Source organism: Hipposideros armiger, unplaced genomic scaffold (genome assembly GCF_001890085.2).
Source record: "Hipposideros armiger isolate ML-2016 unplaced genomic scaffold, ASM189008v1 scaffold_965, whole genome shotgun sequence".
Classification (NCBI taxonomy): domain Eukaryota; kingdom Metazoa; phylum Chordata; class Mammalia; order Chiroptera; family Hipposideridae; genus Hipposideros; species Hipposideros armiger.
In genome coordinates this window covers 124,076-137,402 of record NW_017732315.1, presented here as the reverse complement: position 1 = coordinate 137,402, position 13,327 = coordinate 124,076, and the positions used below count along the sequence as shown (strand labels likewise).

Here is a 13,327-nt window from a genome sequence, read left to right as displayed (position 1 = left end):
TCATGACATACTTTACTCTCAGGCCTTTGACCTTTGGTTGACATTGGGGCCTGGGGCAAGATTTCACATGTGATCCCCACTCTGGAGAAACATTTTTGGCTGGGGCCCTGCCCTTGAATCTAGATAATGAGGCTACGGGAGCTTTCTGTTTATGGGGACCTTGGCCTGGAAGGCATCCTGAAGGATGTCCTGAGAAAGCTTGGATTTGAATTAAGTGTGGCAGTAAAACTGGCTTTAGCAAAAAAACAGGTGAGAATGAGTTTATCAAGTATTTTAGCTGGAATTAAATAGTACACAGTATTATTCGAAGAACCTCGTATATACTAGGTGATACTGCAAATACCTGACATACTCATTTAATCCTCACATCAATCTGTTTTACAAAAGGAAAACGGTCAAGAAAGGCCAAGTGTGATAAAGCTATGTAGTTGGAGCTTATATTTTGTGCTCATCTATTTGCTTCTAGGCTCTTTTAGAACAGTAAAGCTACAGGTCTGGGACTAGGCCTCAATCTAGGCCCTAGTCCTGTATATGTTGTTATTCATACCCACATTCTCCTGGATTTAGAAAGCCAGTGGGGGCGGGTCAGAGCAGTTTAACGGGCCCAAACCCTTATCTCTACCCTTGACCCTGCTGCCAAGGGGCTCTTCTGCAGGAGGAGGGGGATCAACAAGGCCAGCTGTTGCATCAAGGGAGCTTCTGGCTTCCAGTGAAGATGGGCTGGGCACCTGTGGAACAGGGAGAAGGCAGATGTTTATCAAAAGATTTACATAAAGGTTAACACAGGTTCTGGAGTTGGACTACCTGAAAATGTCAACTAACAACCAAGTTAACTCCATTGTGCTCTGATTTCCATATCTACATAATACCTAATAGGTTGTGTGAGGGTCATATGAGAATCCACTGAAAGCATTTGGTAGTGATTCGGCACATAGTGGTAAACAAAGGCTGGCTGTTAACCACAGCAACCACACCTGTGCTGTCCTTATTTATAGTTGAACCCTCACCGGAGGTGGATACTGGTACTCAAGGGCACTTGCTGGATTGATTTCTGCCAATGTCTGGACATCTGCATCTCTTGCATTCACCATCCGTAAAAAGAGCTCAGCCTGACCTACCTGGGGAGAAGTGAAATGGTACTGCATCTGTACCTTTGAGTAGACACCCAGTTCCCATCCTCCACTCACCTGGGGAATCCCATTCAGCTGCCCAGGGCTAAGGCTGGGGTCCAGAGGAAGGGCCCGAAGTGGAAGACGCCAACGGCCACTTAGCACCCTTTGATTCCGGTCAAAAAGCACCAGTGAGGCCCAGGCCTTTGGCTGTGGTACCCTAACCCCTTCCAGCCCCTGCCAAGCGTGTAGCTCACAGACCAAGGATACTGGTGGCGAGGGTGGTAGTCTAAAACAAAAGGAGTGTCAGAAGCCAGAACTGGCTGTATTCCCTTCCCAGAACTTGACCTCAAAGCCAGTGGCCCTGTATACAAATGAGAAAACTTAGAATGAAGGACAAGCCTCAACACCTACTGACCTGGGTACAGGTTGCCTGCTGGCAAGGATGGCACAGTTGCCCATGGGCCCAGGAGCTGGAGGCGGGGGCAAGCAAAGAGCTGGGGGCAATGCTGTGGTCCCACCTGTACCCTGTCCATCTCGAACCAAGCCAGCCATTAGTTGCACCCAAATCCAAGACGCCTCAAGGCCCCGCAGGAAGTCATAGAAAATGACCAGGCCAGCCCTGGGGGGACACAGGTTTCAGTGCACCTACATATACCTCTCACCCCCAGCCCCTTAACCCCCAGTCAGTTCCCCAACCCTAGCTGGACCTCGTGGGTCTCCCTAACCAGCAGTGGTGACGAAGTCAGAAAGGATGTCAAAGGAGGGTACAGGCCTCACCCAGGGTCGTAGGGTGCAGGACCCAGAACGTCAATTGTGGGCAGGAGGAAGTGTGGATCCAGGCCCAGGTTTCTAGTCATGGCTCCAGGAAGCTGTGGATGTAGGGGAGAGTTGAATCCTCCAGGAGGCCTTCTAGGTGCCTATGCTCCCTCAACTGCACAGAATAGAGCTGCCCCTCACCCACCTCCTGGGTTCTCACAGCCTTTTCTGTGCCACCCAAGAATAGGACGCCTGTGGAGTGTGGAATCGGTGGCAGCCGGGGTGCCACTGGCGGTGGGAGGCGTGGGGAATCTTCCCTCCTCAGGCGAGGGCTGGGATTGGCCACAAGTCGCGGGTGACCGGGCCCTAGGTGCAGAGAAAGAGTAGGGTGCCCCCGAGAAGGACTCAGCAAGTAACAGGACTGAGATACCCCTGCCCCCATAGCCGCACACACACGGACACCTGAAGTTGCAAGTGGACAAGGACCTACGGGGCACACTCTGTCTCATTCCCCATGCATGGTCCCTCTAACCCCTGCCTCTAAGCCAGGCCTGCTGGGGATGGAGGGTGGGGCTGGGCGGGGTGGGACTGGGGTGTTCACTGACCCCAGGGTGCCTGGCCTGCACCACTCTGCATCTGCAAAGCCAGGATTTCTGCCTCCAGGCGCCGGTTTTCGGCTTCCACTACTAGAAGCTCCCTCAACGTGGAACCTGTGGGTCTTCCTGAGATGAACAAGTCTGACCTGTCACTTTTGACTCTGGTGACCAGCTGGTTGGCTCTGAGCAGCTCTCCAGCCTTAGGGACTCTCTAGACAAGGCTGGACTTGTCAGCCACTGCTGGAAAGACTATCCAAGTTTTCTACCATGGGGTTTTTGCTTAGGTGGTTCTCATGCCAAACATGTCCTCCCTCACCGCCCCTTTCTCCTCCCAGAACTAAGGCCACCGCTTCCGAGAAGCCCTCGTGGCTGGCCCCTCCTGTTCACCCCTGCGGGTCCGTGACCTCCGAAGTTCCAGAGCTGATGCCTCCACTTGTAACTGCCATATCTGGTCTAGAACGCCGGGGTCCCGGCCCCCACCTCGAATGTAGGCCTCACGCAGGGCCCTAGGAAGTAGTGAACAAGAAAACAGCAGCGTCTTTCCAGGACTGATCAGCGCATCGCCCATGCCTGTCCCCGGACCCCGGACCTCACCCGATCTCGGCAGCCAGAGTCCCCGGGTTGACCTGTAGCACCGGGCCACAGAGTTCTGCCTCTCGCAAGGAGTTCAGCCGGGCTCTGGAGGGGAGGGCGACCGGCGAAGACGCTGTCACAGACCCCAGCCACCTGCCGACTCCCCTTCCGCAACTCACAAGCGGCCTTCGGGTTGTTTAGGGACCTAGCCTTCAGCGTCAAGCCGGTCTCGGGCTTCCACCCCACGGGCCCCGCCTAGCCACGCCAGGCCCCGCCCCACCAGACGCCCCCGGTCCCGCTCTCTGGTCCACGCCGGGGCGCTCTGGGATTTTGCGCTCAGGTTCTTACCTTGGCTCTGGCTGTAGCTGCTGAACGCGCGTTTCTAACACCTCTAGAATTCCCCTTGTTCGCCCGGCCTCCGCCCGGAGTTCTCGAAGCTCCCGCTCCAAGCCTAATGGTTGTGATATACCGCCCTGGGTCCTGGCCAAACCTTGGAGGCGCTGGTTCAGTTCTGAGTAAGGGATCGAGAATGGACCCAAGCAACTTCAAGCCACGGGGCGAGGGGTGGGGTGGGTCCCTAATACCTCCCACCTTTACCCTCACCCTCGCCGCGTAGCTCCAGGGCCCGGCTCTGTGCCTCGGTCTCTGCCACGCGCTTTGCATGAGTCCGGTGCAGCGTCCGCAGTCGCTCGCCAGGGCTCCCAGCAACCTCAGAGGTGAGGCCCCGAGTCGGCGCCTCTGACCCCCTGGGAACCTCTGTTATCCGGGGTTGCATTTCCAGCAGGTACAGCCGCAGCCGCTGCACCTGGATATAATAGCAACCCGCGATTTGCATGTAGGGATAATCTAGCCCATGGATGAGGTATAGGTTTGGGGAGCATGCTGTTTCAAACCCGTGGGTAAAGGCGGGTGTACCTCCTCTGTTAGCCTCCTTAGAGCCGACTTGCTGGCTTCCTGGTCTGGGAGGTGCTGATGTTCTTGTGGCACAACCTAGGGACAGGGTGAGGTGAGGAATCCTGAGGGGCAGGGTCGCTTAAAAGCCCACCCATGACCATGGAGGAGTTCCTTACCATGGGGCCTTGGGGTTCAGTGGCTCTTGAGGGCTGTGCTCCAAGTGTCACCTCCTGGGTCACACGGCCAATGCAGAAGCGCTGAGTGTGGGTGGCCAACAGGGCCCAGGACCGGAAAACCATGTCACAGGATCCACAGGGAAGGAGTCCTGGCTCCCCAGAGCGGGAGGCCATGGGATGGAATTCCTTCCCTGACACCAGCCAAGATTTGCAGACAGGACAGAGAGCAGGAAAGGAGAATGAAACAAAGCCAGAGGCAGAGAGGCAAGTCCAGGTTTATTGGGTCTACAATATCATTTGTTTGGGGGAGGAGCCTTAGCTCCCTGGGTAGCAACAACAGGCCTGGGCAGGTATGGAGAATGGGTGGGGAAGGGCTGGTCACCTTTGGGAGGAAACCCTGGCTTGATAAAAATGTCACAGTCTTCACCTCATTATATGGTCACAGGCACGTCTCTAACACTACACGTTTTTCTGCCTATATTCATAAAGGGGAACAAACAGATGCCTTCTAGACTAGCTGGGCCTGTATCACTTATCATTGGGCATTTTAGCCTCTGGCAATAAAGTGTCATCCTGTTCATTCTTGTTTTGCCCAAATGGATGTCATTCTCCATTCCAGGAACACCTGGGATAGGAGCAGAGTGCCTTTATGAACATTCTGCCAGGAAACCATCTTTTTTCTTCTCTTGTAAAAAGCTTGTTTCCATTTGGTCCAGGGCATGAAAGAGGGCTCCAGGGTGGTTAGAAGGCTGCCTAGTGGTTGCAGGAGAGGCTCAGGCCTGGGGAATGCAGAGGGGCCCCTTAAAGGCCTCTGGGCTCCAGAGGCTCCTAGTTGTGCTTGAGGGTGAGCCTTTTGAAGAGATACTTGCTTAGCCCAGCCTGGGGGCCAGGTGGCCTGCAGGTGGTCACTCATCTTCTTGATAAATTTCACCCCTTCATCTAGGAAGTGGTTCTTCGGGAATTTAGAGATGGGGTCTGTGTAGGCAAAACTTAGGGCATGCAGAGCTAAAAGGGCCTGGCTCAGGCTCTTCTACATGACATCCTGAGTTTTACCCCACTCATCTTGGAAAGGCTTCTGCGTGTCCTGGAAGAGGGTGCGGCCACCCCCACTTATTTTGAATCTTTAAGACATGCTCAGGGCCGGCAGAATGGTGCGTTGGTTAAGAACTGGCTTGGGACGCTGGCTCTGAGCAGCAGGGCCCTGGTTCAGATCCCACATGTAGGCCAGTGATGCTGTGCCCTCTACAGCTAAGATGGTGAACAACAGCTCGACCTGGAGCTGGGCTGCCGGGAGTCGCTGGCGATGGCGTAGGCTGCAGTGGGCTGCCATAAGCTACCGTGTGTGGCCGGCAGCCAGTGTGAGCGGGCAGCAGCCGATGTGAGTTGCCAAAAGCTGCCATGAGCGGCCGTCCAGAGGCCGGCGACCGATCTGCCTCACCTGGGAAGAGCGCAATGATGATACCAACATGGGCCAGTGAAGTGGTGTCCTCCACAACTAGACTGAAGAACAAAAAGACAGCAACTTCTCTGTTCCCACCCTCCAATTCCCCAATAAAAAAAAAATCTTAAAACAAAAAAAAATTTTAACACTGAAATCTGAAGTGTCAATTTAACTGGCAAGTTTTCTCTTATAGTACATAAAATGTCTTAAATACACACACACACACACACACATTCAATGAAATATGAGTTCTAGTTCTTACTGCTCTATCTCAGCCATTTCCACATGGCTGGTGGACTGCCTGTACCACCAGCAGGAGAGACTATATAATACAGTATGGCAGGCGGGGTCGCTGCCTTGCTAACCTTTAGAAATCTAGCAAATGTCATTCTGGTCTCTCTGTACCCCTTCTGAAGCCCACATTTCAAGTTATTAATAGTTGCCTTTCTAATATGAAGCTAGGCCACTCCTACTTGTCCCCCATTGGAGTAGGCTCCTGGACCTCTATAGCCACCTAGGGACCATGTACTGTAGGGACAGCCAGAGTGCCAGTGTCAGTAAGTATCTGTTGTTTAACTTCTGCTTGTTCATCAGATCTTGGCCCAAGTTTTTGTTATTTTTTATTTTTTTAAAGGTTTTTTTATTGGGGAATTGGGGCAGGGGAACAGTGTTGGGAAATTGGAACGGCCAAGTTGTTCTTCAATCTTAGTTGTGGAGGGCGCAGCTGGCTCCAGTCGCCATACGGCCACCTGTGGGCAGCTCGCGGCTGTTCAGCTCAGGTACCAAGTTCAATCTTAGTTGTGGGTAGGCGTAGTCCACCATCCCATGTGGGAGTCGAACTGGAAACCTTGTTGCTAAGAGCGCACACTCTAACCACTGAACCATCCAGCCACCTGTAGGCAGCTCAGCTCAAGGTGTCATGTTCAATCTTAGTTGCAGGTGGGCATAGCCCACCATCCCTTCCAAGAGTTGAACCAGAAACCTTGTTAGGAGCATGTGCTCTCACCAGCTGAGCCATCCTGCCACCTGTTGGCAGCTCAGCTCAGGCACAGCATCACTGGCCCATGTGGGAATCGAACCGGCGACCCTGTTGCTCAGAGCTTGTGCTCTTAACCAACTAAGCCACTTGGCCGGCCCCCTATGGTTTCATTTGTAACGTAGCTGTTTATTCTCTTCCCTACTGGGCCAGGCACTCCTTGCAACCCTAGAGCCTTGTCCAATGACTGGGACATACAAGGCTTGGGAAGTATTTGTTGAATGAAAAAAACCTGCCTCTTTCCCTGGTCATAAGCCAGCATTGGCTCAAAGCCTTTTCTCTCATGTTCTTTTTTAGTAGGCAAATTGAGGCACAGACCTTCCTTAAAATATGTACATTGGTAAATAACATGGGCAGTGAAAAACAGTTCTAGGAAGGAAACTTGGGTTTCTGATTTTACTACTAGTGATTTATTGCACAGGTTTTTTTCTGCATCAAAAAAGTATCTGCTAAAAAGAGAAACATATGTTTGAATTCAGATTTCCCTGAGACTGCTAAAATTATTTCCCCTAAAAAAGAATTCATTCATCTAATATTAAAGAAAATATACTTCGTACACAAGACAATCCAAACTGATGCAAAATATTTATTCCAAGTTAGTTATTTTATGCAGTAGTTTCCCCCTCAAGACTTCTGATAGCCACATCTTTTAAATCTGTAAATAATGTTATCAAAATAATCTTAATCTTTGAAATCTCACAAAAATTTATATTTTACAATCCACCCTGAATATCAAGGCTGCAATAACACAACATTTCCTATATCCAAATATTTTACAATTGTACCCAAAAAGGAAAAAAAGAAATAAGAAACCCACATATGCTTGGTTAAGGGCTAACGTTACCCCAGCAGCCAAAAATAAAATAAAATATCCAAATTATTAGCATTAATTTAATACAATTATAACTTCAATAGTCACTTTGTCATTGACAATGATTGCTTGAGCACAGGGGTGAGTGCCCTGAGGGCTGGTGGAAGCTGCAGCTGCAGACCAGTGTCTCCTCCTCTCTGCATTCCCAGCTCCCACCTGTGCATCGCCCCATATATACTGTTTGAGTGTATTTTAAAAATCTTTCCCACCACACAAATTTCTGTGTGAAGCAGGTAACAGGGAAGAACAACAAAAACTAACAAGCCAATCGCTCTCTCTTTGGGATATGATTATTTCCCTTGTGCACGAAATATTCAACAACATAAGAAAAGGAAAACAACGATTTCTTTTGTACACTTTCTAAGCACACAAGCTGAGTTTATAGGTCAGATTTAGCGGTGACCATTTATAGGCCTACTTCCAGGCATCGTCATCTGATGTTTCACTGCTACTGGTTTCTGTGTCTGAGTCCTCAAACTCTGCTTTGCAAGTGCTCCTCCAAGGGGAGAACAGGTTGGAACTGCGACTCTGCAAGAAGCCATTCTTTCCAAAGCCATTTCTTCTCAGCTGTGGTAAGAATGGGAAAGAAAGAAAAAAACCAAAACAAAACATCAATAACTACATTAGCTCAAGAGAACTAGGACAGGCCAGGCCTCAATTCAATTCTAGGCAGAATGTAGAGGGAGGCCCTTCTAAGAGATGGAAGATTTCTTATAGTAGTGCTTATCAAACCTTAATATGCAAATGAATAATCTAAGGACCTGTTTAAAATGCAGATTCAGAATCTGGAGTAGGGTCTGAGATTCCCTATTTCTACAAGTTCTCAAGTGATGCAAAAAGAAAAAAAAAAGCAGCACATCAGAAAAATGATGTTTTCCAGAAACTTCAATGGCAGGAGGCTAGTTCCAGGCCAGAGTGGGCAATGTAAATGGCTGGACAATCCTGGTTTAGTCCAGAGGTCCTTCTTTTGCTTGGCCTTGTGAGGTTTGGACCCATTCTGTCACTTTGGCCCTGGCCTCAAAGAATACTCTCTTTTTTCTAAGCAAAGTCTTTATGTCAGCCTGTATTTTCCCTTTATAGGCCTTAACACAATTGTTATTTATGCTTAAAATATATACCACCAGAACATAAGATCCACGAGGTTTGTAGAGACCCCACTGGTCTTGCTCACTACTGCAAACCCTACGGTCTGGCAGTATTTTACTTAGAGAAAGAATCCAAGCATTTGTTGAATAAATTCAAATTTGGCTTTGTGGTTCTGGTCAGAATACCAGAGGAAACCCACAGGGCTAGAAGGAAAGGAGGGTGAGCCCTTTGGAACACAGCCTATGGTTCTGATAAGGGCTTAAAGCTTCCAGGATGAAAGAACGTACTACCTTTTGAAATCTGCTACTGATCTGGTTTTGGTACCCAACATTGGAGATCCTACGCAGAATGAGATGCTCTTTTATATTTCTACTACGGCAACTTTATACTTCCTCTTTCAAGGTCCTTCTCTCACATTAAATTGGGCTCCCTAAAGGCAACAACTGTCCTCATTTTCCTAGTCATTGACTGGTCTCCAGGAAAGATTTCCGACATACCTGCTCTGTCTTCATGTGGAACTCTTTGAGCTCATCCTCTGTGAGGGGGAGGCAATTCTCATCATTTTCAGGATACTCCTGCCATCCCATTGCTTTTAATAACCTGGAGGTGGCAAGTCAGGCAAAGAAAACATGACACCTTTAAGCATAAACAGGAAGCCCACAACTTTCCACAGAAAACTTTTCTGCCCACTTGGATGTTAAGATAAGAAACTTAGGCTCTTCTCTCCCCGGTGGGATAAGCTTTAATTACGTGCTTATAATTAAATGGGGGATCTCCACAGTTGCTCTTTTCAGAGCATAAGAGCTACAGAGACAGTAAGTAGAAGCAGCAGAAAATAAGACAGCATCAAGAGCCAAACTGCAAGGGCCCTCTCTGTCCTGTAGACAAAACAGAGGAAGAAATCTCACTTTTGTCTCATGAGCAAATTAGCAAATTTCCACATGTACTGAAGTTTTTTTTCAATTTCATGGCATATGGTCTCCTTCATAACTCTTACTGACCCTTAAAGTTCCGCTGGATAGGAGCCTCCTTTTAGGAAGGTACCATCATACTTGGCAGGCCTCATGTGCCATCCAGTTGCCCAGACAGCTGGCTGCTCTGTGTTCAAGGCCCTCATTTAAAGAAACAGTTTCAGACACAGGGCGGGGGGTGTCTCATGCCTCCCAAAGACCCTTAACGGGGTCTTATTGTAACTGCTCAGTTGGGCCAGGAGGGTCCAAGGAGACAGCACAACAGTTGCAGGAAACAGGTTCCCCTCTCCAACTGGAGCCATAAACTTAAGTCTGAAACTAAACTACACAAAAGCCTTAAAGAGGAGTGTGAAAAAGTTGGCTGATTCTATAAAGGAATGACCACTGAGAAACAGGCCAATGGGGCGCATACAGAGTAAGTTATGGTGCTCTTGGGCACTTCCATCTGTATGCTGGACTCAATCTGAGATGTTTTCTTAAGTACTGTCAAGCTCCTTGCAGGCCACACAGCACATGCGATTCTCACTTACCTGTGCTCTGCTTCCAGAGAGTGCGAGAGAGCCTCCCCTTCCTCCTCTATCGGGAGAGGAAGACCATTCTGATGACAGCCTTCCTCTCCATTTTCCTTTGGTTCAGGTGTGCTGTTGTCCTCCAACTGCAACAAGGAAAAGAAGGACACACTTGGTGTAACAATCTTTTGCGGCAAGGTAAGCAATCTATAAGGTAAAGGAGCCAGAACCCAGGGAAGTGCTTTCCAGACAACAACCGCAACCTACAGGTTTTTGCCATTTAAAAAAGAGGAATTGGTCACCTTGTTAAGATAGCCAAAGGATACAAACTGGTCATCATCTTAAGGTTGTGATATGCCTATTTTCTTATGCTACAATAAAATTTAATTCTAACTGACAAAAGGTTCTATAATTAATCAACTTCTTACAGCACTGACCAATTCAAGACTCAACCCAGTGCTGCTCTGTTTAAGGACACTGAATCCCAAGGCAAGTATTATTAAAAATAAGCCGTAATTTGAATTCTGTTGAACAAACGATTAAACTCACTCTACCACAGACTGACTGTTACTCCTACGTACTTCTCTGTCCATTTCAAAACTTGCCATAACTTTCTCCTTTAAGAAGGAAAAACAGCACACATATAACATAACATAGGAAAACACCTGTGCTGCCCCAGAAAAAGCCTATGCTCTTACATCCTCCAGCTTGTCACAGCCTCTGGTCTCTGAGAAGTCTCCATTCCGGTCATCCTTCAGAGTCTTCAGGAACTCGCTCTTCCGGTCACTAGTTCGGCGGGTCAACTTGGTCAGACGAGAGGAGCTGATCTCAATTGGAGGAGTGGTGCTGGAGGGACTCTGCGCAAATATCACAAATAAGTTGCTCCTGATAGCAAAGATCCAGAACTAGGATTCTCTGGATCACTTCCATATGGTACTGATTTCCAGAATCTTATAGCCTATTTACCACTCTGTCTTTTACCAAAAATAAACGATCCTTTTCACTTAAACAGGGTTTCGCTTTCAGTTTTTATAGTTAAGACTGGATGGCTTACATAGCACCCTTTTGATTTTTCTACAGATGCCAGCATAATGCAGTCTACCACAAGCTGACCTTGGTCTACCACAGAACCACCTCCTCAGCAACTGCCCATCTTTGCATGCTAATGGGAATCACCAACAAGGAAATTAACTTTGAGTTAAGTATATCTACAAAGGAAATGGAGTTAGAGCTGTACACGTCATACTGTGCATCTCAGTAAATAGGAAATTGCTACTTTAGAAAAGGCTGCTCGGCTTTAACCTCAACTCACCTCTTTGGGAGAGCTTAAAACTGCGCCACCAGCCAGTGCTACTGGTTTTGTAACAGAGATTGGACTGGTAAAAGCAGACTCCCGGCTAGAGGAAAGGGATCCTGATTTGTGTTCCATTCTGTTAGTTTTCCATGCACTGGGCTACATGGGAAGAAAGAACAAATCAGTCAGAACAAGCACGGAGAGACAGAAGCTCAGCCTTGTAAGATCCTAAGAGGGAAACGTTACGTGGGAACATGAGCTTCCAGAGTTTACTTGTCTTAACACGTTTGGGAGGTATGCAACCTCTTTCTTAGGTTAGGCACTTGAAGGACAAAGAAAAAGGCGGACGGGAACCAGAAAAGCCATGGGATATTAATAGGTATTTCTTAAAAAGAGTGCTCAATTCAGTAAGCCTAGGAGACACTGGGGTGAATCTAGTTCAACAGACTTCTTTACTGTGCAATTTCTCAAAGCATTTAATTGCATATGTGAATTTGAGAAGCAGATATAAATATAGAGCATTTCCCAAACTTATTTGACCCCCAAATGTTTTCTTTTATGGTGTATTTTGTTAACCTCTGATGTGATCCTGACACCCTTAAAAAAAAAAAAAAAAAAGCAGCACATCAGAAAAATGATGTTTTCCAGAAACTTCAATGGCAGGAGGCTAGTTCCAGGCCAGAGTGGGCAATGTAAATGGCTGGACAATCCTGGTTTAGTCCAGAGGTCCTTCTTTTGCTTGGCCTTGTGAGGTTTGGATCCATTCTGTCACTTTGGCCCTGGCCTCAAAGAATACTCTTTTTTCCTAAGTCAATCATACTGTCTGAAGAGAACCGGGAAGATGAAGTGTGTCAATAGGGTAAGGCTGAAACAAGTAAAAAATATTTTTTTCCAGAATGAAACAAAACAGAGAAACCTTCAGGACAAAGGAAGGGTCTGAGTGGAAAAAATTTCTTTCTTGGTATTAATGAGGATACCGTAGGCTTTAGGAAGGGAATTAACTGATTATCTACTATGTACCAGATGCTCATCATATGGTTTTATTGGGTTGTTAGAAAAGTCATGACGTATTTTTTCTGTTTTTCATTGCAAAAAGGCATCATGACTTTTCCGACAACCTAATATTTAATTCTTAATCAGGTATTATTACAATGTCGACTTTTTACAGAGAATGACACCAAGGTTGAGAAAGTTATGTAATTGGTCCAAGGTTACTCAACTAGTAGTATGTGATATTATTTTTTCACAATGACTGTAAAAAGAACATGCAAGCAGACAAGAGACAATGACCCAACTGGAGATTCATTTTTTTCTTGCACTGATGAAAATCTAAAGATACAGATGGCTGCTTATGCCACGCTAAATACCAAAGATGACAGTTCCTCAGTAGCATCTCCAGAGTTGCGGTGGGTCTGTCTCCAAATGCCTTGTCGTTCTTTTGCTGTTGACATAGCAGGGCACAGAAACACTTGGGTTTCTGCCACAGTAGTATGAAAGGTTTACAGGCAGTGTTACATGCAATAGAATACAAACATCTCTATCCAATTTTATTCCAAGTTATCTTAATTTTCAGTAACTCAAACACTATGCTATATAGTTGAATGCTTACTGGAGAAAACCATCATGCCCCATACCCCCTTTTGTTAGAGGAATTATATGTAGGAATTACACTAAAGTGAACCACATACCAACCATTCTTTTCTTTTTAAAATGTCCACTCATTTCCTCCAAACTCCAAATCAAACCCCACTCTCCACCTCAAATGATCTTCTGTTCTGCTAGACTTGAAAAGTCAGAAATCATTGGATCCAAATTTCCCCAATTCTTCTTTGCATCTCAAGTTCCTTTGATAGCTTTCTCCTCTTTCTACCATTCTACATCTGTTCGTTTTCTTTCCTTTGAGAATTTATCAAGTACTTCTCCCTTGTATCTTTAATCTCCTTCTGTCTAATAAGTTCTTCCATTTTATTTATAAACATGCTAAGCCACCTTATCGAAGTAAGGGGAATAAT

General features: G+C 47.1%; 2 protein-coding genes across 10 annotated transcripts in view; both read right to left on the bottom strand.

Moving 5' to 3' along the window:
- Positions 1–340: 340 nt before the first annotated feature.
- On the bottom strand, positions 341–5,311 carry CCDC17 (coiled-coil domain containing 17). Of its 5 annotated transcripts, none has more exons than XM_019630927.1 (13): positions 4,108–5,311; positions 3,953–4,027; positions 3,641–3,842; positions 3,386–3,548; positions 3,059–3,142; positions 2,852–2,970; positions 2,474–2,590; positions 2,074–2,234; positions 1,890–1,981; positions 1,528–1,731; positions 1,188–1,398; positions 1,008–1,118; positions 341–728 (listed from the first exon to the last, which is right to left on the bottom strand). In XM_019630927.1, the coding sequence occupies exons 1-13, from the start codon at positions 4,279–4,281 to the stop codon at positions 564–566; spliced, it is 1,878 nt and encodes a 625-aa protein (XP_019486472.1). In that variant the 5' UTR covers positions 4,282–5,311; the 3' UTR covers positions 341–563. The 5 variants fall into 5 exon arrangements, 4 of the variants coding, with proteins under 4 accessions (XP_019486472.1, XP_019486471.1, XP_019486474.1 ...); XR_002122591.1 differs by having other exon boundaries at positions 636–728; positions 1,008–1,114; XM_019630926.1 differs by having other exon boundaries at positions 1,008–1,398.
- Positions 5,312–7,150: 1,839 nt separating this feature from the next.
- GPBP1L1 (GC-rich promoter binding protein 1 like 1) overlaps positions 7,151–13,327 on the bottom strand; it is a 62,446-nt gene continuing 56,269 nt past the window's right edge. For all 5 annotated transcript variants that reach the window (XM_019630939.1, XM_019630940.1, XM_019630937.1 and 2 more), the window contains 5 exons: positions 11,334–11,474; positions 10,720–10,878; positions 10,043–10,167; positions 9,039–9,141; positions 7,151–8,022 (listed from right to left, as the gene is read on the bottom strand). In XM_019630939.1, the coding sequence (XP_019486484.1) occupies positions 7,870–8,022; positions 9,039–9,141; positions 10,043–10,167; positions 10,720–10,878; positions 11,334–11,474 (681 nt within the window). In that variant the 3' untranslated portion in view covers positions 7,151–7,869. The remainder of the gene's footprint in view (positions 8,023–9,038; positions 9,142–10,042; positions 10,168–10,719; positions 10,879–11,333; positions 11,475–13,327) is intronic.